Consider the following 26,011-nt stretch of genomic DNA (forward strand, 5'->3'; position numbering starts at 1 on the left):
AATCTACGGGGTTTCAGGAGTAGATTTTTTGAGCTTCTGTTGGATCTCGAACCTCCTGATATAGACAACTTTTGAGCGAGGTAGTTGGGTGCATTGTGGTGCACTGCCGCGTGTGTCATAACTGCAATTTTTAGTTGTATTCTGGCTTCAAAAGGCAGCCATTTTAGGGACTTTAAGTCTGGGGAAATATGCGAATGTTTTCTTGAGCCAGTAATGAGTCTTGCGGCAGCCATTAGGCATGCGGGAGATATATCCTCTTCTTGTTTGGCCGGTTCATGGCGCATAGACTAAGTACATCTCCCTCCTTACCCGGCTCTTAGTTTGTTTGTTGTTTTTTTAAGCACTTCATAGGAGCCCTCGTGTTTTTTCAGACCGTAACCCTTGTACGCATGTGTACTTAATCGAATTCATTACTTGAACAGGTGTTAAAACACAAGCACTTGCATTATTTTTTATTGCAAAATCTGATGATTGGAGCATTCGCATCGTCATCCGTCTTGCCATAGTGCGAACACAAGCCAATGGTATTTGAGCGCTTTGAGGGCTTACCAGTTATATTACACCACACATTAATTTTGGTCGCTTTTCATATTAAGGTTTTCATATTATGGTTTTCTTTTCACGTTGTTGCTTGTCCTTCTCCCATCCCTTTGTGCTTTATCTGCCTCCCCACTACCTCCCTTGTCGCTGCTACTTTTTTTGTGTATGCAAGATCCAGTGGTATTGGAGAGCTTGGTCCGTCCTCCATCTTGGCCATAGTGCTAACACCAGCTGATGGTATTTGAGCGCTTTAAGTGATCATCAGTTACTTTACACAATGACTCATTCATTGTTGTAGGCAGGGAGATGTGTAAGTAATTTGCCCAGAATCACAAATTGTTCGGCCGACCTCAAAGATTTGACCCTGGTTCCCCTGTTGGCAGCTTTGGCCGTCAAGTCCTCGCTTCACTTCAAAGCTCCTCAATTGTTTCTATTGCTTCCACATTTGTTCAGCAATACCCTGTTAACAACGAACAAGCATTGGCAAAGCCAATAAATCTCAGCAATACCTGAGCTACTGGCCTTGTCAATGTGAGTCTTTTAGCCATGTTGACTAGCAGCACATCTGCTGTTCAGCATGGCTGAATTTCACTGAAAAAAGCAATATGATGCTGCCCGTCCAGGCCAAGTCATGGGGCTTTTTTGTATGAGGAGGACGGGACAATAAACTCTACATTGGAGAAGAGGCTCCGCATCAACTCAACATCCTCTATTTCTGAACTTTCAGCTATATCAGACAACATGGCTAAAACCAGTCACATTGACAAGGCCAATAGCTTGGGCATTTCCGAGACCTACTGGGTTTGCCAATGCTTGTTTTTATTTACTGACTGCTTGGCTCAAAAAGCCTCCTAATTTCACATTTGTGAGCTATAGCGAGCTTTACCAATTTCTGCTCCAATATAGTGGTCTAGTTTTACCACCTCAAATGGATTTCCTGCTAATTTTTTTTAGATCTTGCCTGGTTGCAAAATACTTTTTGTCAGAGACCATGCATCATGAATTTATAGTGGGCTTAGATTAGAGCCCACCCTCTACTTCTATTGGTTGCACCACTCATTTGTTTGCTTATTTGATAATTTTCCTTTCCCCATATTGTTTGTCCCACCCCTGCTAGAGGCATATCTCCTCTTTACCATCCATCCTTTTGCCAGGTTGACTTGTATCCTTCCACTGCTCGCTTTTTAGACTACTCTTGATTTTCGTTAATCATTCCACAAGTGCAAGTGTTCTCTAACTCTCTCTCGTGTGCTTCTCCACCAGTGCCAAATACCCAACCCCACACTCTGCATTGTGGAAGAGAGTAGCATAGTCGTGTGCTTTGCCTCATATATTAGGTAATGCTCACTCATGTGCTGCTTACCATCCAGCCACCCCACACGACCAACTCTACCCCACCCACTCCTCCACAGGTACCAACACTTGCAAGCATTTTCTTTTTGTAATCTGTTGGGCCAGACTGCTGCCATTTGCTGCTGGACACTCAGGAAGGAACTTTTACAAACTTAACATTTCAAATTTAGGTGGTGCCCTCCATCTTATATACATCAAGTAAATAGAAAAAGCAAATGGCAACTGCGTCCTTCTATAGGCGTGTGCAGTGAAACATGACCATACCTATGCCATAATGCAAGCACAACCACGTTTCACCACATATACGAAGGCATACAGATTATTCAACTGACAACATTGGCTGCCTCATTACTTTTTTTTTTTTACTAAACCCAATACTGTGCAGCCAATGATCAACATGAAACAAACTGCCTAAATGTAAATCCCACTATGACTCGCGGACAGAATCCAACATTCACCCCATTCCCAGTAGTCTAAAACTGAGGTGACCCTGAACCACATCTTACCGGGGTCAGCAGCTCTGGAGTGGAGATGGGGGAACAGTCACTGTTGAGCTTTATGCCACTTCCCAGGTCAAAATCACAGATCTTTACTGGAGACATCTGAAGAGGTAATGCAAGGAGAGAGATCAGTTAACAGCTGCACCCAGTCAGCCATGCTCATGTAGCTACAAGGGACCGACTGAAGAGCAGAGTAGCTTTTATATAGATTATAACGTTCAAGACTCTACCTCATTTGTCTACTTGGACCCTGATTCCAGTTCGAGAGCCTAGCATTACACACATTTAAAATGAATCTTGTTTTGTGTATTGAATTAGCCTGAGACCAACTGCCGCTCCCCAACAATAGCGAACGCACTAATATTGTCCATATTTTGATGTACAGTTGTCCTGTTTTAAAGCGTGTATTTTTAAACTGAGGCAAAGCCATTTCAGTCGAGCAGGGAAGCTGGTTTTAGGACTCTAGCCTGGCTTCCTTAACAGATGAAAGCGTGAGTCTGTAGGCAGCTTTGAGACGGCAGAGTATGCTGCCTTTATACTGGCACTGTAGGAATAGTAGCTTTCAGCGAACAACAAAGGTCTTGGGCCCAACTCTGCTCACTTGTCTAACCGTCTTCCTGAGAGTCCTCTTTTTCACTCACCTGCTGTGGACTTTCGCAGAGAATGTTTTCTGGCTTCAAATCTCGGTGGGCTATTCCTGCAACAAGAACACAAGGCAGAGTTACAGCTGAACATTCCTAACAAACCTAGACAGAAATCTCCAAACTTTGTATCCGACATTCTATACTATAAATGAAGTGAAAACCCCCTGGGATGAGGAGGGAGAGATGGATTGAGGTACAGGCTAGGTTACTGCATGGAACGGGGGACTCCCCCCTTGAGCAATGCAGAGAAAAGCAGAAATCCCAGCAACACCAAGGGGACGGTGGGACTGACTACCTGGTGATGGAAGAGCAAAGGCAGCATGGGGCAATGTGCCCCCTTAACAATAAATACCTTTATTGTGCAAGAAATCGAGGGCGCTGGCGATGTCCTGCACCACCACGCTGGCCTCTTTTTCGTTAAAATGCCGCCTCCGATGGATGTGAGTCAGAATCGATCCTAGAAAGGCATGAAGAGGGGACACAAGGTGTAAGGTTTGAGTGGAATGAATGGTGCATACAACTCGCACTACTAGTAGCCAGACTGAAACCGAGATGGCGGCACTGACCTCCACACATCTTCTCGAACACCAGGTAGAACTTGTCCTCCTCCTCGAAGAACTCTATCAGCTCCAGGACGTTCCTAAGAGAGGAGAGAGAAGGAAGCGGGTCACCTCTCGCCCTGCAGCAGCCCGCCCCCATCCTTCCCCCGTGCTTGGAGCCCGGTTAGCATACCTGTGTCCCTGGCACTGGTACAGCATCTCCACCTCCCTGAACACCCGGTTGCGGCTGTGCCCGGGCTGCTTCTCGATTATCTGCAAGGGATTACAAACATGGGTTAGCTTCAGAGCGAGTCTGCCCGCCTTCAAACCTCCATACACTTGGGGCCTGTTACACAACATGCTGGGCCGGCATGGTCATTCGTTTTTCCCCATCTAGCACGCCCTGCCACTCCCATCTCTATCACGGACCCTGTAAACCTTTAATAATTGCCCACAAGATGACTAGCCAGGCCTGCCCGGATGGGAGCCTGAGCCTTGCAGAACTTGGCAACAGCACCTTTGCTAAACATTTACCCTCGTGGCCTGTCTGAGATCAAAACAATCTTCAGAGACAAACAGCAAGTGGGGCCGAAGCTTATCAGAGCTCAGAGACGCCAACATCCAGGATCGAAGGCCTCCGGACGTGGAGTTTTGGACCAAGCACTGCTGTGCAATGCAATGCATGCACGGGAATAACCCTAGGCGGCACCTCGGGCGGTAGGACCCTGTGACACGATCTGGAGCCCGCCGCTCCCTACACGAGCAGCCCTACTGTGCACAAGGCTCCGGGAGGACGCCTTACCGTGTGGTGTGTAGGGCTCGCCGGGACGCAGCGTGTTGGTGATGCAGGCAAGGCTCAGGCGCCTGGAGCTCTAGTGTGTGTACAAGCCTCCGACCAGGCGCTATATATCACGTGTGCGCACAGGCCCCACATCCTATAGTTTTGCAAAAGCTAGACTCAAGTATTGACTTTCTTGTGGACAAAGCACCCCCTCCACCCCACCCTCTCCACAGCAGTGACTGCCAGCACATGGTATCAGCAGCCTTTCCGCCACTGTAGGAATGCAGGGGGAAGGGCGATCCCTTCTCAAACACTGTTTATTTGTCTCCCTTTCTCTCCCTCTCAGGCTGGCTCTGCTCCAGTTACGGGGTGGGGGCGCTCACTCATGGCTCGCACCAGCCCCTGCCATCACTGCATTCATAAACCCGACTTTCATGTACACCAGCTCGGAAGAAGTTCACGTTGAGGCGTCGTGGTTCGGTTCCCCAGCTCTAGCAGCACTGTCATCTCTCCCTATGTCTTAAACTGGGACCACATGCAGCTCGTCCTAACTGAGCAATTGGCCGTGGTATCCTCTGTTATGCGAGAACTTGAACCACGTGGTCTTGTTGTAGAAATAACTAGGCTTTATAAAGGGGGGCAGGGGTGCCCAAAAGCAGTATTTGACCCATGAGCTGGGCAAAGCCAGCATTTGAACAGGACAAGTGAGCGCCACAATAATGTTTGGGGTGTTAAGTATGTGAGCGAAAACAGAAAGCAAACGACCATTTGTTTTCATGGCTTTTTTTGTTTTCCCTATACATTTAGTATGGATGGAACAGTCGAAATGTTCTAAATTGCTAACTAAAGAACAGATGATGTAGAACCGTGGCCAATTATTGATATTTTGCCGAGACACTCGGGGCGCATGCCTTTTTGTGCTGTTTTTATTTTCCTATCTCCACTACAGAACTTGTCCAAGTTCTGGATCGGTGGCTCACATGGTTTGTTTACTACTGTACATCAGAAGGGCAAAACGGTACTGTGGGCTCCACACCCTGCATATGTTTGTGGTACATGAGCATTGCTGAGTAAGCGCTCGGGTGGGCACGACCACTGGCAGTAATGTGCTGCGGGTGCTTGTTTCAACTTGTGACTTGCTCTTCCTCAGCCTTTCAGAACCACCACCTTTCCCAGGGCCCAACCTACCTTCACGGCGTACTCCTTGTTGGTGATGACATTAATGCAGGACTGGACTCGAGCATAGGCGCCTTCTCCAAGCACTTCCTCTTGAAGTTGGTACATATCTGTTGGCAGGCGGAAAAACACAACTAGATGAAGGCAAAGAAAAGGACGGCGAACTGTGTGCTTCTGCCAGACAGCCTGTCTAGAATATGGCACAGTTAAATGACGCCACGACAGGCCCACAATACACTGTTACAGAATATAGACCACCATACCCAGGAACCGACGGCCCCCCAGCCTGGGCCTTTCACTGTAAAGTCAACCATCGGTCTTGGATTTATTGGTGCTCCCCTGGTAAGGTTTCCCCCACCCCACAATGTTCTGGGCGAAAGATGCTCTTCTGGGGCGTGTTCGAGCAGAGACCTTACTGAGTTACCCCAGCGTGGGCCGGCTGGCATAGCAGCCTCCAGCAACTGCCAGCAGAGGTGGCTTAAAATAACCAGTTTAAACCGCTTGTCACGGGCATCCTGGGACTTGGGAGCGTTCAAATCCGTTCTCACAAGGCGGTCCATGTGGACAAGCTCCTTGCATGCTGCGAGTGGTATGGCGACACATGGCCAGCTGCCGCTGCCCCTACCGCACGCACAAAGGGCCTGTCTCCCATAGCGCCGGTCGCCACCAGAGCAGATTCAAAGCCAGCCGATGCTCACCTTCAAAGCGCCCTGAGAAGCTGTCGGTGGCCCGGCACCGTTTCTTCTTTTTGGTCCTCTTTTTGGAATCGGGTATGTCAATTGGTTGACTAGATGGCATGACTGCGGAAGCATCAATGGAGGAAAGGGGTATAAAGAAGAAGCATTAATAGGCAGGACTCTTACCTATTTGTCAAAAAAATAATAGACACCACTGTTGGAAAGCAAAGCCCAACAACAGCGTATGCACACGTGCGCAGTACACACAAACACGAGAAGATGGCACAATCCTGCCTCCTTAAAGTGTAGCCTACACATATGCACAGACCAGGAGAGCAGTGGGCACACAGGAGAACCTGGACACAAACCGCATGGGAGGCAAAGACTACACAAAGGTGACACTTGAGTCCAGCTCCCTGTGATGGGCGAGTATAGCTGCTGTGCTCATGGGGTGTCCTGTAACGTGAGTGGACTGGTTCCACTAAGAGGCAGGCTACACTTTGAAGCAGAGATGTGGGCCTGCGAGCAGCTGCCTGCACTGACAGAGACATCTGCTTCTGTGCACATGCTTGCAGAGTCCTGCTCTCCTCGTCACGGTCACGCTGGGTAAAGGAGGATCAGTGAACCTGGCAGCAAAGAGAAGCCCTGAAATAGATTCTGAGAAAGGGCCCCCACCCCGTCTCTAAAAATATCCGACCCCCGTTGTGTTCAGTGACCTGAGCGCCCTAGGACTCCATTCCACCCACACTAACCATACAGAAAGAGTAACGTACCTGGTCGGATTGGGCAGTCGAAATTGAATACGGAATCCAGGTGGCCAGATTCGGTGTCATTGTAGCCGACCAAATCAAAAGGATTCTGCCCCTGCGTGGAAGAAGAGAAGGTGGTCAGAATCAGATCTCCAAGGCGCTCGCTCTCCTATCAATGCATTCATAGTTCACGATGAACCATGGTTGGACGGGCTTTACATGTAATCAAACCAGGATGCTCCTAGTAAACAAGTTTCTCTAGCAGTTCTGACCAGGGCAGGCCAAAACGCAAATGGTGGAGGCTAAACTAGCTGCTTCCTAAACAGGCCTGGCCCGTAACAAACGGGTAACGCAGTGCGAGGAGGAAAAAAGGATCGCAAATGGGGTCTGCATTCATACACACTACAGCCATGGGATTGTGCTCGAGAGCCTAGGGTAGACAAAACTCCATAGTGTCTGGAGACGGGTATGGAAAGCACATTAACTCATTCAGTCGCAGATTGAAATCCACCACATCAAGCAAACGTTGAGGAGTTTTTGCGCAGTAACCACCTACAGAGTGTAGATGGGGTTTATTTGCCCTACAACAGTGTCGTAAGTGAATAAGATGCTTAACTAAACAGTAACCTTCCCCAAAAGAACAGTAAGTATGTCTTATCTTGTTAGCTGGCTGGTTTAGGTAGGCGCTTCTTCAATATACTCGCTTCTGTTTGTCCGTAACCACTGTCCCATAATGCATATCCTGCTCTTTGCTGACGATACCCTGCTCATTGCAAAGACACCTCAGGGTCTCCAAAAGCTCCTCACCCGCTTCCAGGAGTTCTGCTCCCTTAGGGGCCTGACAATTAACGTAGATAAGACCAAATTCCTGACCATGAATCCTCCCAAAAAATTAGGGCCCCCCCCCCCGGTTCTAAATACTGTTCCCCGGAGAGGGTCCGTGAGTTTGACTATTTGGGGATTCGCCTCAGCAATTCTATGAGCTGGACCCCTCATATCCAAAAGATGTTGCTTAGCCACATAAGGGTGACTGGTGCCCTACTCAGGGAATCCCGCTCATCCCCCAAAACATTGTATCTCCCCGGCTATAGATATATACAAAGTTAGAGGGGTCGCTGCCGCACTGTATGGGGCGGAGTTGTGGGGCACCACAAACCTGGAGGTATTAGCCAAGTCAGAAAGCAAATTCTTGAAAGAACTCTTGGTTCTCCCATTGAGCACTCCGACAGTCCCAGTGCTTCTTGACTTGGGCTGCAAACCAATCGCGGACCAGGCGCGGTTACGGCCTCTGCTTTTGTGGGCCCGCTTGTGGAGGGTCCCGGAACGAATAGTTTTCTTACCTGTCGGTGTAGTTTTGCAGCTTGAAGATCTTTCTGGATTCACTATGCTGTGCATTATTCCGCGGTCTTGTGGTTGGGTCCGGATTCGTAGTCTTTTCTTTGGGTTTTTTTTTGTTGGTTTTTTTCTTAGCCCAGGTGGGCGTCGGCGTCACACCCCCATGGGTGTATTTCCGGTGACGTCGGCATGCTTCCTGCGGAAGCTCCCACTCTTGGGCGCCATCTTCGGGTTCTTTTTTTTCCGTGTTTCTTTTCATTTCCGAAGTAATGGCAATGTTCTATTTAGTTGGTATTTTACCGCTTTGTACTTTTTTAAAAACCTTTCTTTTGTTAACCACCTCTTCTCTCTCCAGCCTCATCTTTCTGGCGGAGGTGGGTGGGTTCGCTAGTGAATCCAGAAAGATCTTCAAGCTGCAAAACTACACCGACAGGTAAGAAAACTATTCGTTTTGCAGCGTGAATCTTTCTGGATTCACTATGCTGTGCATAGATTTCGTAGCGGTTTCTCATTTCTGTGGCGGTTGGGTGGAAGATGAGCGTTGGGTATTGAATATGTGCTGTAGCACCTTCTGTCCAACTTGAGCTTCCTTGTTCATCTGTATGTCCACACAGTAGTGCTTCGTGAACGTGTGCACCGAAGCCCATGTTGCCGCCAGGCATATGTCTTGTATGGGTGTGTTAGCCAGGAAGGCTATTGTAGCGCCCTTTTTCCTAGTGGAGTGGGCACGTGTCCCCTCTGCTAGCTCTTGTCCTGCACGCTTGTGGCAGAGTTGGATTGTCTGTGCGATCCATCGTGCAATTGTCTTTTTGGTTACTGCTTTTCCCATGTAACTGTTGGCAAATGACACAAAGAACTGTTTTGTTTTCCTGTGTCCCTTCGTCCTTTCGATGTAGTGCATGACTGCCCTTCTGGCGTCCAGGGTGTGCAGAGCTCGCTCAGCGGCAGTTGTTGGTTTTTGGAAAAAACTCGGTATCTGTATAGACTGGTTCATGTGGAATTTAGATACCACCTTCGGCATGAAGTTTGGGTCAGTCCTCATCACAACCCTGTCATTGTGTATTTGTATGTAGGGTTCTTGTAGCGTCAGAGCCTGAAGCTCGCTTACTCTGCGTAGGGACGTTATTGCAACCAGAAAGGCTGTTTTCATAGTCAGCATCTTTAAGGACGCCTTGTGGAGCGGTTCAAAGGGCTCTTTCATGAGTTCCGTTAGGACTATGTTCAAGTTCCATGCAGGTGGCGGCACCCGCTTGGGCGGTGCGATCCTTTTCGCCCCTTCTAGGAATCTCTTCACCACCTGTGATGTGAAGAAACTCCTGCACGTTTCACCCCTCGTGTAGGCGACTATTGCTGCTAAGTGAACCCTCAAGGAGGATGAGCTGAGGTTCTTCTCTAGCAAGTGCGTCAGGTACCTTAGCACTGTGGAGTCCCTCTTCATTTTATTGTGAAGTCTTTCTTGTCTACACCATATTGTGAACCTCTTCCATTTCGCAACATAGCACTTCCGAGTGCTAGGCCTTCTTGCCTCCCGCAGGACCTTCAGTGTACTTTCTGGCAATCTTAAATGTGCGAACTCTATGTCCTCAGGAGCCACGCTACTAGGCTCATGCTCTCTGGCTCTGGGTGCAGCACCTCTCCGTTCTGCATGGAGAGTAAGTCTTTCCTCCTGCTGAATCTGTGGGGTGCACACTGTGTCATCTCCATGATCTGCGAGTACCATGTCTGCCTCGCCCACTGTGGTGCGACCAGTATCAGTGTCATGTTGCTCGCTCTGCACTTGCTCAGTACTCTGTGCATCAGTGGTATCGGGGGAAAGGCGTAGGCAAATGTCCCTGACCAATCTATCCATAGGGCATTCCCCAGTGACCCCTCCTCGGGCTGCCTGGATGCGAAGTTTCGGCATTTTGCATTCTGGCGTGTGGCAAACAGGTCCACCGATGGAGTTCCCCATCTGTCGAATAGGTGCCTTGTCTCCTGAGCATTGAGCTCCCACTCGTGGGATGCTGAAGTCAGCCTGCTGAGCCAATCTGCTTGTATGTTGTCCTTCCCTGGCAGGTGTATGGCCAGTAGGTCTATCTTGAGAGGGATTGCCCATCTCCATATCTCCTGTGCTAGCGTTGAAAGCGGGGCTGACTGGGTGCCCCCCTGCTTGTTGATGTAGAACATCGCAGTGGTATTGTCTGTTTGTATCAACACCTTGTGATTGTACAGTCTTGTCTGGAAGGCTTTCAGTGCAAGGAAGATTGTCTTCAATTCTAAGTAATTGATGTGTTTTGTGGCATCCGTTGGTGTCCACAGTCCTCTCACCTTGAGCTCCTCCATGTGAGCGCCCCATCCCTTCAGGGATGCGTCTGTGGTGATGGTCACTGTTGGCGTTGGGGGCGTTAGAGGCTTTCCCCTTGCTATGTTCTCCATGGTCCACCATGTCATCTCCTTCTGCACTGCGTGCGTTACAACCACTAGATCCTCCCAACTGCCTGTAGCTTGTGACCATTGCTCCTGTAGCCATTCTTGAATGGGTCTCATGTGGAGTCGTACATTCGGTACCAGGTGGATGCATGATGCCATCATCCCCATGATCTTGCTCGCAGTCCTCACTGTCCGAGCTTGTCCCTTCCGGTAGAGGCGAGTTTCCTTCACCAGCGCCCTCGCCCTCTTCTCGCTGGGGAACACCTTGCCCTGTAAGGTGTTGATCTGTGCTCCCAGGAAGATCTTCACTTGTTCTGGCTCCATTGATGATTTCTTCCAATGGATGGAGAACCCCAGGTTTATGAGCGTGCTGGTCACTGTATGTGCGTGCAGCTTGCATTTCTGGTATGAGTTTGCTTTCACCAGCCAGTCGTCCAGGTAAGGGTATACGTGTATCCCTTGCCTTCTTAGGTGCGCTGCGACTGCTGCGAGGCACTTTGTGAAAACTCTTGGTGCCGATTTCAGACCGAAGGCCAGTGTCGTGAACTGGTAGTGGCTTTCTCCGACGGTGAACCTGAGCATGTGTTTGTGCTTTCTGTTCATTGGGATGTGCAGGTATGCGTCTTTGAGGTCTATAGTGACCATGAAGTCCCCGATCTGCAATTGTGGGAGCACCTCTTGCAGGGAGGTCATTTTGAATTTTTGCGTTCTTATGAATTTGTTCATGAACCTTAAATCGAGAATGGGTCTCATTGTCTCGTCTACTTTTGGTACCAGGAAGTACGTTGAGTATACTCCTGTGTTTCTTTCCTTGAAGGGTACCCGTTCTATGGCCTGCTTCTGCAGGAGTTCTTTTGCTTCTTCCTGAAGGCACTTTAGCTGCTTGCCTGCTAGTGGCTTTCTTTTTGGTTTTTTGCTTGTTGGCCTCCCCTCCAACTCTATGCAGTATCCGAATTGGATAATGTTGAGGATCCATTTGTCTGATGTGATTTCTCTCCACTCCTGGAGGTGGTATCTTAATCTTCCTCCCACTGGTGTCCTGTGGTCGTAGGTGTCTAGTTTGTCTTGACCCATCTGTACGTGCTGCCCCCTGGGTTCTTTTTTGCGGGCGGGCACACGGAGTTTTTTGAAGTCACTTGGAGGTGGGCTGCTGGCCCCCTCTTCTATTTTGCCCCCGTCCATTTCTCCCTCGAAAGGACTGGCCTCTTTGTTGGTACTGCCAGGGCTGCTTCTGATGACCCTGCTGAGTCTGCGAGTCTGCCTGGTGCGTTTGCTGGAAAGCCTGGTGTGATGTACCTGGCTGGTTTCCGCCTCTCCCGCCGGGCCTCCGTGACGGGGTGCCCCTCTTGTTCCCTCTGAACTGCAATGCCCCCATGGATCTTGCTGTTTCGTTATCTTTCTTCAGTTGGCTGAGTTGTTCATCAACTGTTGGTCCGAAAAGCGTGCTGCCGTTGAACGGTGTGTTCAGGATGCTGTGTTGCACCTCCGGTTTGAAACCGGATATCCTGAGCCAGGCGTGTCTCCTTTCCGTGACGCCCATCATCATGAGCCTGCTGGCGGTGTCTGCCTCATCCAGGGCCGTCTTAAGGCAAGAATTTGCCGCATTCTTCCCCTCTTCAATCAGCTTTTCGGCTTTCTGCCTGGCATCCTGGGGCAAGTCCTTCACCAACTGCCCCAGTCCCTCCATGATTTGGTACATGTGCCTGTTTATCAGGGCGTTGGAATTAGCCATGCGCCAGTGGGTCGCGGCATTCCGTTCGATCCTTCTGCCCACCAGATCCATCCTTTTGCTCTCCTTATCCGGTGGTGGGCCCGAGGTAGTGGGTACGTTAGCCCTCCTTCTTGCTGTGGCCGTGATAATGGAGTCTGCGGAGACCGTGCCCTGAATGTAGGCCGGGTCCTTTGTGGCATGCTTGTACTTCTTCTCAGTTCTGGGAGTTACTGCCTTGCATGTTGCGGGCTCCCTGAAAGCTTCCTTCCCCTGAGCCAAGACGCTCTCGAGCATTGGAAGGAACTGGCTCCTCGTTTGTGTTGGGAGTAATGTTTCTAGAAGGAAGTCTGCTTTCTGCTTCTCTTCGTCGAGCTTGAGCTTGAAAGCTGCTGCGGCAGATTGTATCACCGAGTTGTAGGCCCCGATGTCGTCCGGCGGCGAGGGCCTCGAGGGGTAGGTGTCGACCACCTCCTCCGGGCTGTCGGTGTCGACATCGATGTAATCTACCTCCTGAAGGTCAGAGGGTGCCGACTCTGTGTCTGTCCTGCCCTCATCTTCCTCCCCATAGCTGTAACTTTCGTAGGGATTGTCGTACTCCTCCTGGTCGTCGATCACCTCGACGTCCTGGTCTTGCTCGGTGACTTCGGCGACCTCTTCTTCCTCCTCGACCGCCTCCATCACTGGTGGCTTGGTCTTGTGAGGGATCGTGAAGGCTTTCATCTTTGCGTCGAAATCTTTCTTCCGCTGCATGATGTTCTCCATTTCTGCCTCGAGGCGCCTTCTTTTCTTTTCCATCTCGGCCGCGTGTTCCGCGTCGGATGGGTCGGCCGCTCTCTTCGACGGATGGCTCGTCGCCGTGCCTCTCGGAGTCGAAGTTTTCGACGTCGAACCGGATTTCGGGTCTCTGGTCGTCGTCGTCAGTTTCGGGTCTTTCTCCCTCGTCGATCGATCCTTTTCGGGGACGATTTTCGACGTTTTCTGCTGATCAGCAGCTCTCGGCGCCGGGGACTCCTTCTCGGAGGATCCGCTGGGCCTGGGAGTAGTCGCGGACGCCGCCTTTTTTGGCGTCGGCGCTTTCGGGGTCTTGCCCTCGATTTTTCTAGACTCAGAGTCTCTCGGGTTCTTGGGGGCCGAAGAGTCTCCTACCTTGTCAGAAGTCTTCGTGTAATCGGTCTCTACGACCGTGTAGCTGTCGTCTTCGGCGGCAGCGTTGTCTTCTTCCTCGGAGGACATCCCCAGCTCGTAGAGTGACGGAGTCGGGGCCTTCCCCTGCAGGGCGGCGTGTGCTACCCTCTGCCTCTCTCTCACACGAAGGGTCTTCGGGGTGAAGGCGGAACAGGCGTTGCAGTCTCCGCTTTCGTGGTCCACCGGTAGGCAAAGGTTGCATACCGGGTGCTGGTCCTTCTGCGCGTACTTGTGGTGGCAGTTACGGCAGAACTTGAACGGCGTGTTGTCCATCCTCGAGCGTCCAGGGCCTCTCTGGTCGCGTGTTCGTCGACGGTCGTCGAAGATCTCGATGGAAAACGCCTTATCCTTGCTTGTTTTTCGTCGGTGAAGTCCCCTGGAGTCTTCAGATGACTTCTCCTCGTCTTTTCTGTATTTTCTTTCTTCTTTCTCCAAAAATGTCTGGAGCCCAAACGGGAACGATCCAGACCCGACCGCGGAAAAAAAGAATCTGAAGATGGCGCCCAAGAGTGGGAGCTTCCGCAGGAAGCATGCCGACGTCACCGGAAATACACCCATGGGGGTGTGACGCCGACGCCCACCTGGGCTAAGAAAAAAAAAAAAAAAAAAAACACAAAGAAAAGACTACGAATCCGGACCCAACCACAAGACCGCGGAATAATGCACAGCATAGTGAATCCAGAAAGATTCACGCTGCAAAACTAGCCTCTTATGCAGCAGGTCTGTCTGAGGTAATTGCAATGGAGGGATGGCATCGAATTAAATGGCTAAGGGACATAAAGAGCATACTGGTGGAGCTGGGTTTAGAAGAATCCTGGGTTACTCGTTCTGCTCCTCCAAAAGCCACCCTGAAGAAGCTATATTGGGACTGGATAGCCTCTAAACTCATTCGCAATCCTCGCCACTGCAACTCGACCGCAGCATTCCTGAGAATTAAAGATGTGGCTGCATTTGAGCCTTACCTGGATCTAATCTCCATCCCACTGGACAGGGTTCTCTATTTCAAACTCAGAGTGGGCACCCTACCCTTGGGCAACTTGGTGTCCAGGTGGAGATCCTCATCTTCCCAGTCCTCATCCTTCTGTGCTATGTGCTCGACACTGGTGGAGACGGTGGCACATTTTTTCTTCGAATGTCCGGACTATCGTGCTCCAAGGAGGCGCTGGCTAATACCATTGTGCAGGCTCCTAGGCACACGACAGCATCTGGTGGCCCTCTGCATTTTATTGACTGATACATCCCCCTCCATTGTTTGTGGTGTTTGAAAGTTTTTAAAATGGGCATGGGTGATTCGTGCCAAAAGGCTTGCCAATTCAATTTAATTCTCTTTTTAACTATTTATTGTATTATACTTGATTATTTTAAAACTCACAATTGTATGTTACTATAGGCCTTGAGAATGTATTTTTGTATGTATTGCTTTTAAGATATTTACGTATCGAAATAAAGCTTTTGCAACAACAACATATTTAATATGGGAGGCTGTATCCACACACTATAATCATTCAATTCACTTTGTCTAGGATGCGGGACCAAGTAAAAAAAAAAGTGTATTTGTTAATGTACACAACCTTGCCAGAGGAAAGTAATTTTTTTTTTTGATTTGTGGAAAATACCGACTGCATAATGTGAATTCACTGGCTTAATCATAACAGCGCCCACCTAAGTATAACATGTATTAACTTATTTGCCCTCAAGCAGTTCAATACCAAGTTAATTCATTAAGGATAGCCACATGATTGGTTCTTTAAGTGTTATTTGCAGACCAGTATCTCGCTACTATATAAGCAACGTAGAAGGTGGACCACAGATACCCAACCAGCAGATGACGACTTTTAGCTATACTAACACCATTATTGAGAGATGGAGCCACTGATCTAGCTGCTGTGTACAGGTGACATGGAAGAAACTGCGTGTCTATGTTCAGGAGGGCACAAGCTGGGGAAATTATTAGGCAAGAAGAAAAAGCAGTGGTTTAGCCATACTCTCTGCTGCCATCAAATAGTCTGGGCCAGACAACGGAGTGAAACAGGACCAGAACATGGGCTACTGCCATTTAGAAGTTTAACACCCTTACCGAGGCCGTCTAAAAAATCCAGGTTTGCTGAAAATAATAGGAGGTGCAGAGGCATAAACTGTTTTCCCTCAGTTCAGGCAGACTGGTCTCCAGAAGGCTTTTTAGGTCCAGCCTAGGCAGCACGCATGCGCTGTTTGCAAGACCTGTTGTTATCACCTCTATCAGCTTTTGGCATGCCCATGAATTGCCATTTGTTCGCTGTTGTGCCATTTAGAAATACTGGGTTTTTATTGGTGCATTCGGTCTGATTCTCCCGCCTTTGTATGCTTGGGTCACGCCCAGTCGATTTCACTAATTGTTTGCTTGCATTGGCTATCCCGATATGTCTGCGGTTCCTCCTGGTTATCCTGATCTGACTTTATTTGGTAGGCTATCAACATCATTTTAGGCAATGCTCTGTTCCGCACCTGCAAAGTGGCAATTTCTGTCTGGTAGCTGTTGAGCTATGCCAATAACTCACAAAAAAAAAACGGGTGAAACCTATTGCATTTCTAATGCTCGTTTCTTCTTCATTCCACCTCACTGGACTGCACTGACCAGGTTGACTCCCTTGTGCTCTCCACAACAAAGGAGAGCGCCCCAATGAGGATTCAAGACACGGCTCCAGTTCTACCTTTTGTGAACTGGAACCAGATGGGAACCGGATTGTATTGTAAGCGATTATCTTATTGGTGCTTTCCTTTGTATATTTGTATTACTACTTTAGATTCTACAACTCGTATGCATTGTAGGCAACCGACGCAGGTTACTCCCCCTATTCGGACCAGTGTGTCAGTCTGTTAAGACTAAACCCCTTAGTGCTTCCGTTTTTGCTTGGCTTCTTCTGCCTTGCCCTACTCTAAATCTGCGATAATAGTTGTACTCCTGTGGAAGCCACCCGTAGAAGTGAGATTCACCTTCTGTGCAATCTTGCGTCACCTAAATATTTCGCCAGTATTGTCGCACTCCACAACAGTACATAATTCGGCTCCCTGGAGTGAAACAACGCGGTTCGTCTCAGCACCACAATAATTAGTGTAACTGGACGGAGTAACAGGCTTGTGTCTGAGCACCAGGTGAAGCTGGAGTAGTGGAAATTGGGGTGCGTCTTCATAGAAACAACTGTTGATGCAGGTCAGATCTTAAGTGGAAGCGATTTGTTGAAGCCCCTCTTCTGCTACCACGTACTGATCTTGCAGCTAAATGGCAAAGCTATGGGGTGTGGTCCTATGAGCTCAGACAAGAAAATCTTTTGCCGAAAGTTGTCCTGTGAGATCCCTGTATGACCTCTGTCATTTGATGCAGGTAGCCCCACATCTAGCGCAGGAAGGAGTAACTGACTGTCCATGTAATTGCTCCTGTACCTCGTTAAGATTGTGGAGAAACTAGGTGTATCCGCTTTAGAAGCTCTTTCAGGTTTTAGTGCTGTATGCGATGTACTGTACGATCGGAGAAGGCTGGTTGACAGGGACCGCCGATGGTGGTAGGTCGCCTCCGTTGCGTGGTTTGCTGAAATGTGTATCTGACACTGCTCTCAATGGAGACACTTCTTGACAGTTGGGAAACTGGAAAGTCTAGCCTTTTCTACTCTAAACTTAAACAATCACTTCGTCATGTACTGGAGAGTTCTATGTAGTTAGTTCCCTGTAATGAATGTAAGGTCCTTGGACAACCTTCCCCAAATATTCCAGGGCCAGGCCGACTAAACAGTTGGTCTCTGGTCCGTATCCGCTTGTTAGTTGAGCATCTGGTGTTAATCAGTCGTTGGCTGTCTTCTCTCACTCGCTGAGACATGTCTGTCCTTAATCCCTCAAAGACTGAGCTTCTCATCACCAGGGGTGTCGCTCCTTTGAGTTCTTGCATCAGGGCTCTAGGCTCCACCGAGGCCATGTATTCTCTACTTTGCTGCCAGTCTTTAGATACTCGGGTAGCCATGGTATCTAGAGCCTGCTTTCTCCAAATGAAGAGCTCTTGCTTACATTGACACTCCAGAATCTGGTTATTAACCTCATCCAGTCTGTTAGCCTGTGGCAACACCTTGTATTTGGCAGCCATGAAAAGCTCTAATGCAAGCTCGCGGGGTTGGCCACGTTTCTTTTCTCATGTGAAGTTGTTTCTGGTCCGATGACGCCAGCGAGTTCCTTGAAAAGGTGCTCAGGTGTTCAGTTGTAGAGCTGCTCTGCCCTGCTAGCAAAGGGGCCGGGTGAGGGGGGTGTGACCTGGCATAAGTTACAGTGAATCGAGTACCGCTCAGAGAAAGTAAAGTAAAAGTAAAGTCCACATTTGTAAGGCGCACAATCACCCGTAAGGGTCTCTAGGCGCTGGGGGCCGTCGGGAAGATTAAGCGAGCTATTGACCAGAGTCACATGGTGCTGGGCTAACCTGCCGCCGGAGCCGGGGATCGAACCGTGGTCCCCAGATTCCAGCGTCAGTCGCCCTGGCCCCGGCGCCACACCTCTTCAGCCGAAGGAGCAACCACAGGCAAACACTCGGATGGTATCCCAGTACTCCGCATCTATTAGCGCATTCAAAGGGCCCTTAGGAGCTCACAATGTTAAAAGCTGCTCTGTGCTTGACGTCTTCTAATCCAGCGCCTCAGCTGACTCGTGATCAGGATTGGCCACAATGCTTGGCAGCGCTACAAACCACTAAACAGTTTTTCGAATGTATTGCGCAACAGACTTAATTCCAACACCCAGCACAGCATGCTGCCACCCTTGAGGTTTGGGGAAAGTACAGGGAGGTGCGTTTTCAGATGTCTCAGCATGCTGGGAATTACAGGGTGTTTCTGCTGGCTGCCACCGGGTAGCCCTGGAAGGTAAACAGTCTGACGCAAGGATGTCAGAGCCACACGTGGGGCCATGCAGCAGCTTCTGGCACAGTGGTGCCTGGGCCTTTTTCTGTTGTAGTGGTTTATCGCGACTGTGGTGGCCAGAGCTTTGGTACCACATGCCCATAGAAACCTGTGACTATTAAAAACATCAAATGAAATAATGGAGTTGCGTGCCCAGGTCTCATGTACCTTTAAACATTAATCCACCAGCTACCACTGACCAATGTGTCTGGAAAAGAGACTTGTCAAGCAAATAGAATTTAAGAACTGAAATGCCAGCTGGACTGCTGCAGAACACGTGCTAACCCATGACTTGCACAGAGTATGCATGCGACAACAAGCCTTACTTTTTCAGGGGTTTCAGTCTTCGGACCACCATAGAAGGCACACAGCGTAGGCACTCTTCACCGGACTGTCCCACTGTAGCCACCCCAGTGCCCCAAATATACACTCGCCAACTCGGATCTGGAAGTGCATCGCGCAAGGTCCCACTCCTAGCTGCCTCGCCAAGTGTTTGGAGACACGCAGGCCAGAGGCAAGCTGTGTAGGACAGCATTGAGGTAATTAACACATGGACAGACTTCTGAGCTTTGCTTTCGGTGGAAGCTGCTACAACCGCATGTTGTAGGCGAGATTCAAATAACCCAAGCTAAAAACCAACGCTTCTTCCTTGAAGGGCAGACCTAGTAGATGGGTTCCTAAAATGCAGGCTTTCTGGGGCAGGCCTCAGGCCAACCTACAGCACGCACAGGTCGTCTCTCGGCCATTCGGAGTCTTGTTTTGAACGAAAACAAGGCCTGCGCGGCGGTGAAACTGCACCCAGGCCTTTGTCTGCTGCACCCGCAGGCGGCTCCGAGGAGGCTGGGCTGGAACAGCTGCCAACACAACTTGGCTCAGGCACTCAACGGCTCCTTCGACGCAGGGGGATGGGAGCCAGGTTATGGTACGCACCATGTGTAGCATGTAGGCTCTGTGGCGAGAGGGTTACAGGCAGGCAGGCCTTTAAGTGGGCCGGGTCTCCGACCTGGCAGTAATTAAAAACTGCCATTGAAACGGGTCTCGACCTGTCCCTATTTCAGCGATTTAGTCCCTGTTTATATTTCACATATTCTTCTTTCTTACATTCCCTAAAAGTGTTGGCTATTCACAGGATTATGTTTATGTATTTTTTTGTGTGTAACATTACATTTGTAAAGTGCATACTATTAAACTTTGCCGACAGTTGCGAGCTCTGAGTTGCCCTGTATTCCAATTAAAACTGTGATTTTGTGGAAAAAGTATGTCGAGGTACACAGTTGTCAAAATACTGGTAAAGCGAAAGTTCATCCTACTTAATTAAGCCCTGGTTACAGGGCCTCTATGGAAAACTGCACTTCTCCAAGGGGGGCAGGCCCCGAGGCGGCCAAGCTTTGTGAGGTGCACCCCACCACCCATCAGATATGCACTTATTAACTGGCTGGAAACAAACTTAAGTGGTGATGCTCCGTTCCTGCGGAACATGAATGTTGGTCGGACCAATACTGTTGTCCTATTTACATTGCATGGAAACCTAGGTGACCACCGAAGCAGCCCAGAACTCTGCAGGGGTGCATGAAATCACTTCCCACCCCAATGAAGCAGGGAGAAACTGCTCCACGCGTGGCCCTCGCTCCTAACCAAAGGGAGTGTGCGCTGTGGGAATGCGCCTGGAAGCGAGGCAACCGAGCTCCTGCAGATCCTTTAAGCCGTTAACCACACTGCCTTGTGACCTACTTCACACTGCAAATTCATCCATCAGCCCCTCAACCCCACATATCCTGTTTCTAGGTGAATCCTACTCGAGCGAATACACGGACAGCTGGAGGTGCAGCAGGCCCACGCCCACTGCCCCGGAAGAACAACCATAAAGTGCGGAAGCAGACCCCTTAAGTTTCTCTCACTGGGAGAGGTGATGCCTCCAGTCTTCACTGCTCCAGCAGTCAACTCTCCACACATGCAAGATCAGTGAAGCTGCCTAAACTCGGACTGTCCCTTCCAAGCCCCTCAGACCTTAATGAAGCGCCCAAACAACTCACACGCGTGTGCACTCGTACCCCGACCATCTGCCCAGCAAGCAACAGGCACTTGCCAGGTGAGATGTGTTCCAACCCTGGATCCCTCGACGTCTGAAGAGGCAGGAAACCCCCTTTCTCGTCCTTTTCAAATTAGCATTCATTTCGTCATCTCAATCTGAACCAAAGGACAACACACAAAACAAACTTATGTGCCCACATTGTTCCCTCCAATATGAAGCTGCTCTGCAGGGCAGGCTCTGTAACCTCGTACCTTGAAGGAGCGGTGGAATCCTTTGACTTCTGTCGTCTTCTTTTGCACCATTTTGACGGATATTTTGGATTACTCAAAAGAATGAGTAAGGAGAAAGGATCTGGGACCCCAGAAATTAGGAGGGGTGGTGGAAAAAGTGGAGTGAGCTAGTCCTAACTGGCTGGAAAGAGACCCTGGGAAAAGATAAAAATGCGTATTTGGTGAAGCATTCTTGCATTTTTTCATAAAATAATAGTCTCAATCAGTTCACGCGTTACACAAGACGTTGACAGTTAAGTGAAATGATACTGATGGTTCAGTACATATGTTTGAACTAAAGCAGACCCGATTAGTAAATAAAAAAGTAAACATTTTAAGCACAACAGCACCTTTATTAAAAAAGAATGAACCACTGTTGAAATCTAGTTTCGTGGCCCCAAAAGTGAAGCCATCGAATAACTTTTGGAACTAGTACTGTAACAGTACAGCTACCTGTAGCTCAGTAAGATGGCAGCAGCCCCCCCCCCCCCGACCAAACACTGCAATAATACAGCTGCCTGGCCCTTTAACTTGGCTATAACAAAGCTAATGCTGCATGCAGGCTCAGCCTAAGCTGTAATGATAGACACCATCGTAATAACGGGCCCCGACAGCACAACAGTGCAGCCTGGACTGTAATAACACTGAAAGCTGAGCGTATCATAACAATGCAGCCTGGACTGTAATAACTCTGCTAGCTGAACGCCTCATAACCATGCAGCCTGGACTGTAATAACTCTGCAGCCTGAACTGTAATAACTCTGCTAGCTGAACGCCTCATAACCATGCAGCCTGGACTGTAATAACTCTGCCAGCTGAAATGATCAAAACAATGCAGCCTGGACTGTAATAACTCTGCCAGCTGAAATGATCAAAACAATGCAGCCTGGACTGTAATAACTCTGCTAGCTGAACGCCTCACAACAATGCAGCCCGGACTGTAATAACTCTGCTAGCTGAACGCCTCATAACCATGCAGCCTGGACTGTAATAACTCTGCCAGCTGAAATGATCAAAACAATGCAGCCTGGACTGTAATAACTCTGCTAGCTGAAGGCCTCATAACCATGCAGCCTGGACTGTAATAACTCTGCAGCCTGAACTGTAATAACTCTGCTAGCTGAACGCCTCATAACCATGCAGCCTGGACTGTAATAACTGTGCCAGCTGAAATGATCAAAACAATGCAGCCTGGACTGTAATAACTCTGCCAGCTGAAATGATCAAAACAATGCAGCCTGGACTGTAATAACTCTGCTAGCTGAACGCCTCATAACCATGCAGCCTGGACTGTAATAACTCTGCAGCCTGAACTGTAATAACTCTGCTAGCTGAACGCCTCATAACCATGCAGCCTGGACTGTAATAACTCTGCCAGCTGAAATGATCAAAACAATGCAGCCTGGACTGTAATAACTCTGCCAGCTGAAATGATCAAAACAATGCAGCCTGGACTGTAATAACTCTGCTAGCTGAACGCCTCACAACAATGCAGCCCGGACTGTAATAACTCTGCTAGCTGAACGCCTCATAACCATGCAGCCTGGACTGTAATAAGTCTGCTGGCTGAGCGGCTCATAACCATGCAGCCTGGACTGTAATAACTCTGCCAGCTGAAATGATCAAAACAATGCAGCCTGGACTGTAATAACTCTGCCAGCTGAAATGATCAAAACAATGCAGCCTGGACTGTAATAACTATGCTAGCTGAACGCCTCATAACCATGCAGCCTGGACTGTAATAACTCTGCAGCCTGAACTGTAATAACTCTGCTAGCTGAACGCCTCATAACCATGCAGCCTGGACTGTAATAACTCTGCCAGCTGAAATGATCAAAACAATGCAGCCTGGACTGTAATAACTCTGCTAGCTGAACGCCTCACAACAATGCAGCCTGGACTGTAATAACTCTGCTAGCTGAACGCCTCATAACAATGCAGCCTGAACTGTAATAACTCTGCTGGCTGAACCCATATAACAATGCAGCCTGGACTGTAATAACTCTGCAAGCTGAACGCCTCATAACAATGCAGCCTGGACTGTAATAACTCTGCTAGCTGAACGCCTCATAACCATGCAGCCTGGACTGTAATAACTCTGCTGGCTGAACCCATATAACAATGCAGCCTGGACTGTAATAACTCTGCAAGCTGAACGCCTCATAACAATGCAGCCTGGACTGTAATAACTCTGCAAGCTGAACGCCTCATAACAATGCAGCCTGGACTGTAATAACTCTGCCAGCTGAAATGATCAAAACAATGCAGCCTGGACTGTAATAACTCTGCTAGCTGAACGCCTCATAACCATGCAGCCTGGACTGTAATAACTCTGCAGCCTGAACTGTAATAACTCTGCTAGCTGAACGCCTCATAACCATGCAGCCTGGACTGTAATAACTCTGCAGCCTGAACTGTAATAACTCTGCTAGCTGAACGCCTCATAACCATGCAGCCTGGACTGTAATAACTCTGCAGCCTGAACTGTAATAACTCTGCTAGCTGAACGCCTCATTGCAGCCTGGACTGTAATAACTCTGCTAGCTGAACGCCTCATAACCATGCAGCCTGGACTGTAATAACTCTGCTAGCTGAACGCCTCATAACAATGCAGCCTGGACTGTAATAACTCTGCAGGCTGAACCCATAGTAACAATGCAGCCTGGACTGTAATAACTCTGCAGGCTGAACCCATAGTAACAATGCAGCCTGGACTGTAATAACGCTAATAGCTGAACGCATCACTACAAAGCCGCCCTCCACGTCACATCCACCTTATGCGAGTTCTGATGAGCAGCAATCTGCCTGCCTCATTCTGGTTACAACATAGCAAGGCAGCAGGCTCAGCCTGCATTGGAATAATGCAGTTATCAGACTGCATCACAATGAAAGGACTCACTTGTCCGCTTGTGACGTAGTATTGCAGGTAATAACTGCACTGTAAATGCGTCACAATAATAGTTATGGAGCAGCCTACGGCGTCATAACAAAGCAGATGTCTGCAATACTGCAGCGGCGTGGCCATTGTTTATAAGGGAAAGCTCAGCCTGTGCTGTAATAATGCCCCGGACCAATAGCATTGCAAGAATGAACGGCATCTTCTGAGTGTGGCAGCAAACGTTATCACAACAATGCAGGCGGCTAACCAATCCGGCTCCGATATCGGGGCATCGGGCAGTAAGTCACTCATGTGGCTTAGGCTGTGACACTGCAGACACGCAGAACTGTACCGAACCGCTCCAGAGCTGTGCACCGGCCCATCACCTCTAACCCTAGGTGCAGGGATCCCCCAGGCACGGCAGGCGGCTGAGCTCGGTGTGCCGGCACCTACGGGCCTCTGATCCTCGCAACCAAGAGCCCCAGAAACCTACCACCAGCTCAAACTCGAGGGCACGTCTCCCCACGCGAGGAGCCGGGCCCGCCCCCGCCTGTGCAAGCTGAAGACCAGGCCCCTGGACTCGGCCATGTTTGCCTCCGTCCCACGCGCCGCGGCTGTAACCTGACCCCCGCGCCGCGCCGCACGCCTTCCTTCTTCCGTCCGCGAGGCCCTTCTGGAAACTTCCGCCCTCTGCGGGCCGGGCCTGCAGCACGGGCTCCTCTCATGCACCCACCGGGGGCTGCGCGCTGCTGGCCGGCCTGCAGCACGGCACCGGGGCCGCAGCCGTTACCCGCTGTCCCCTCTGCAGCGTCACCGGCCCTGCACCCCTGCAATGCCTCCCGCCCCCTCGCCCGTCGTCTCCAGTCCCGTCCGTCCGTCTGTCCGATCCGGGCATTCTGCAGCGTCACCGGCGCTGCACCGCCTCGCACCCGTGGGCCCCCCGCCGGCCGTGCGCAGCATCCTTCCTTTGTGTGCATTCATCGGAATGAGGAAGGGGCGGCGCGCACAACAATAACAAACGGCGCACGCACTGCACCGAGCGCTCGTCCCGGGCCTGCCGCAGCACGCACATGCACGCAGCGAGTGCGTGCGGGTTACAAAGCCTGCACCCCTCCCCGCAGTAACACAAGGCAGCAAGCGGAGGGGGGTTCCACCGTCCAGATCGCTCCCTTTTACATGGGATGGGGACGCATCCATCCCCTCGGTGCACCCCCAGATTGTAAGGGAGGCCGTGCAGCAGCCCCTTCCCCGCCACCCCCGGCTCGCCCTGCGCACCCCCTCTTACCGTGGTGGGCTCTGCAGCAGACTCTGCTGGATGGTCACAGCCGGACTCAGCTCATGGATGAGGAGTTACTTTCACATCGCTCGGAGCTCCGGGAGGGGGTTATATACCGAGACAGAAGCCGCCTCCCACGGCCCTGCCCCCTGCCGGAGCCCGCCCCTCCATTCTTCTGCAGCCTGGCCCGCCCTCTGCCTGTGCTGCTGCCACCCAGCGCCTGCCCCCAGTGCCCTGCGGAGACCACGGGTCACCGAGAGGCCTGCTGATGACACCGCTCGCAAGCCCTCCCACCGCCGCCATACCAGTTTAAACCACCCTCGCCCCTCCCACCTCTGAGGCTGCAAGAAACGCAGGGTATTTCCCCCGTCCCAGCTCTCGCCCTCGCTCCTGTGTGCAATGCCCAGGCATGCTCAGATGACAACAACGGCTCCACCAAGGAGCACGTGTACAGCGCTCCGTGCACTGCAGGCGGAACACGCTACACTCAAAACCACTTCCACAGCTTCAGATGCTATGAGAGGGAATGTTAGTTATATGTACTGTTATAATATGTTTACATTTAAATTCCATTTAAATGGCGCTTACGACCCTTGACTAGGCATTGAAGTGCCTTACGGCGCTGAGCACGTTACCCGGGAGCCCAAAGTTAATGGTCATGTTATGACTGCATGTATCAGTTCCTAACAGGTCAGTACATTCATTCGTTATTGGGGTTAGTTTTACATGCTCATTCCATGCATTCAATCTAGGTTGTTTGTGGTACATTAGTGGCACAGATGTGATCACTAGAGGGGGCTATGTGAGAAGCAGTTGCTTGCTGCAAATAAATAGTTATAGTTCCCGAAAAGAGCTTAAGACGGGTAGGCGTTAGATTTAGAGTAACTTGGACACAGAAGAGTCAGGCAGAACGTAGAACGGCACTTAAAATAAGGAATGGAAGCAGGGCTTTCAGGTGCTGAGATGGGTCCCTACCGGGCTCTCCATTTTTGCCTCACCCTCAGGATAAAAAAAATATCTTAACGTCCCTTCACTTCCTTTGATGTA

General features: G+C 50.0%; 1 protein-coding gene across 1 annotated transcript in view; it reads right to left on the reverse strand.

Moving 5' to 3' along the window:
• MKNK2 (MAPK interacting serine/threonine kinase 2) overlaps positions 1–25,199 on the reverse strand; it is a 42,469-nt gene extending 17,270 nt beyond the window's left edge. The window contains exons 1-10 of the mRNA XM_078671545.1: positions 24,974–25,199; positions 20,793–20,965; positions 6,984–7,074; positions 6,232–6,333; positions 5,546–5,643; positions 3,770–3,849; positions 3,604–3,677; positions 3,390–3,494; positions 3,035–3,090; positions 2,400–2,495 (exon numbers count right to left, since the gene is read on the reverse strand). Of these exons, the coding sequence (XP_078527671.1) occupies positions 2,400–2,495; positions 3,035–3,090; positions 3,390–3,494; positions 3,604–3,677; positions 3,770–3,849; positions 5,546–5,643; positions 6,232–6,333; positions 6,984–7,074; positions 20,793–20,843 (753 nt within the window). The 5' untranslated portion in view covers positions 20,844–20,965; positions 24,974–25,199. The remainder of the gene's footprint in view (positions 1–2,399; positions 2,496–3,034; positions 3,091–3,389; positions 3,495–3,603; positions 3,678–3,769; positions 3,850–5,545; positions 5,644–6,231; positions 6,334–6,983; positions 7,075–20,792; positions 20,966–24,973) is intronic.
• Between the last annotated feature and the right edge of the window lie 812 nt (positions 25,200–26,011).

Source organism: Lissotriton helveticus, chromosome 12 (assembly GCF_964261635.1).
Source record: "Lissotriton helveticus chromosome 12, aLisHel1.1, whole genome shotgun sequence".
Lineage (NCBI taxonomy): Eukaryota > Metazoa > Chordata > Amphibia > Caudata > Salamandridae > Lissotriton > Lissotriton helveticus.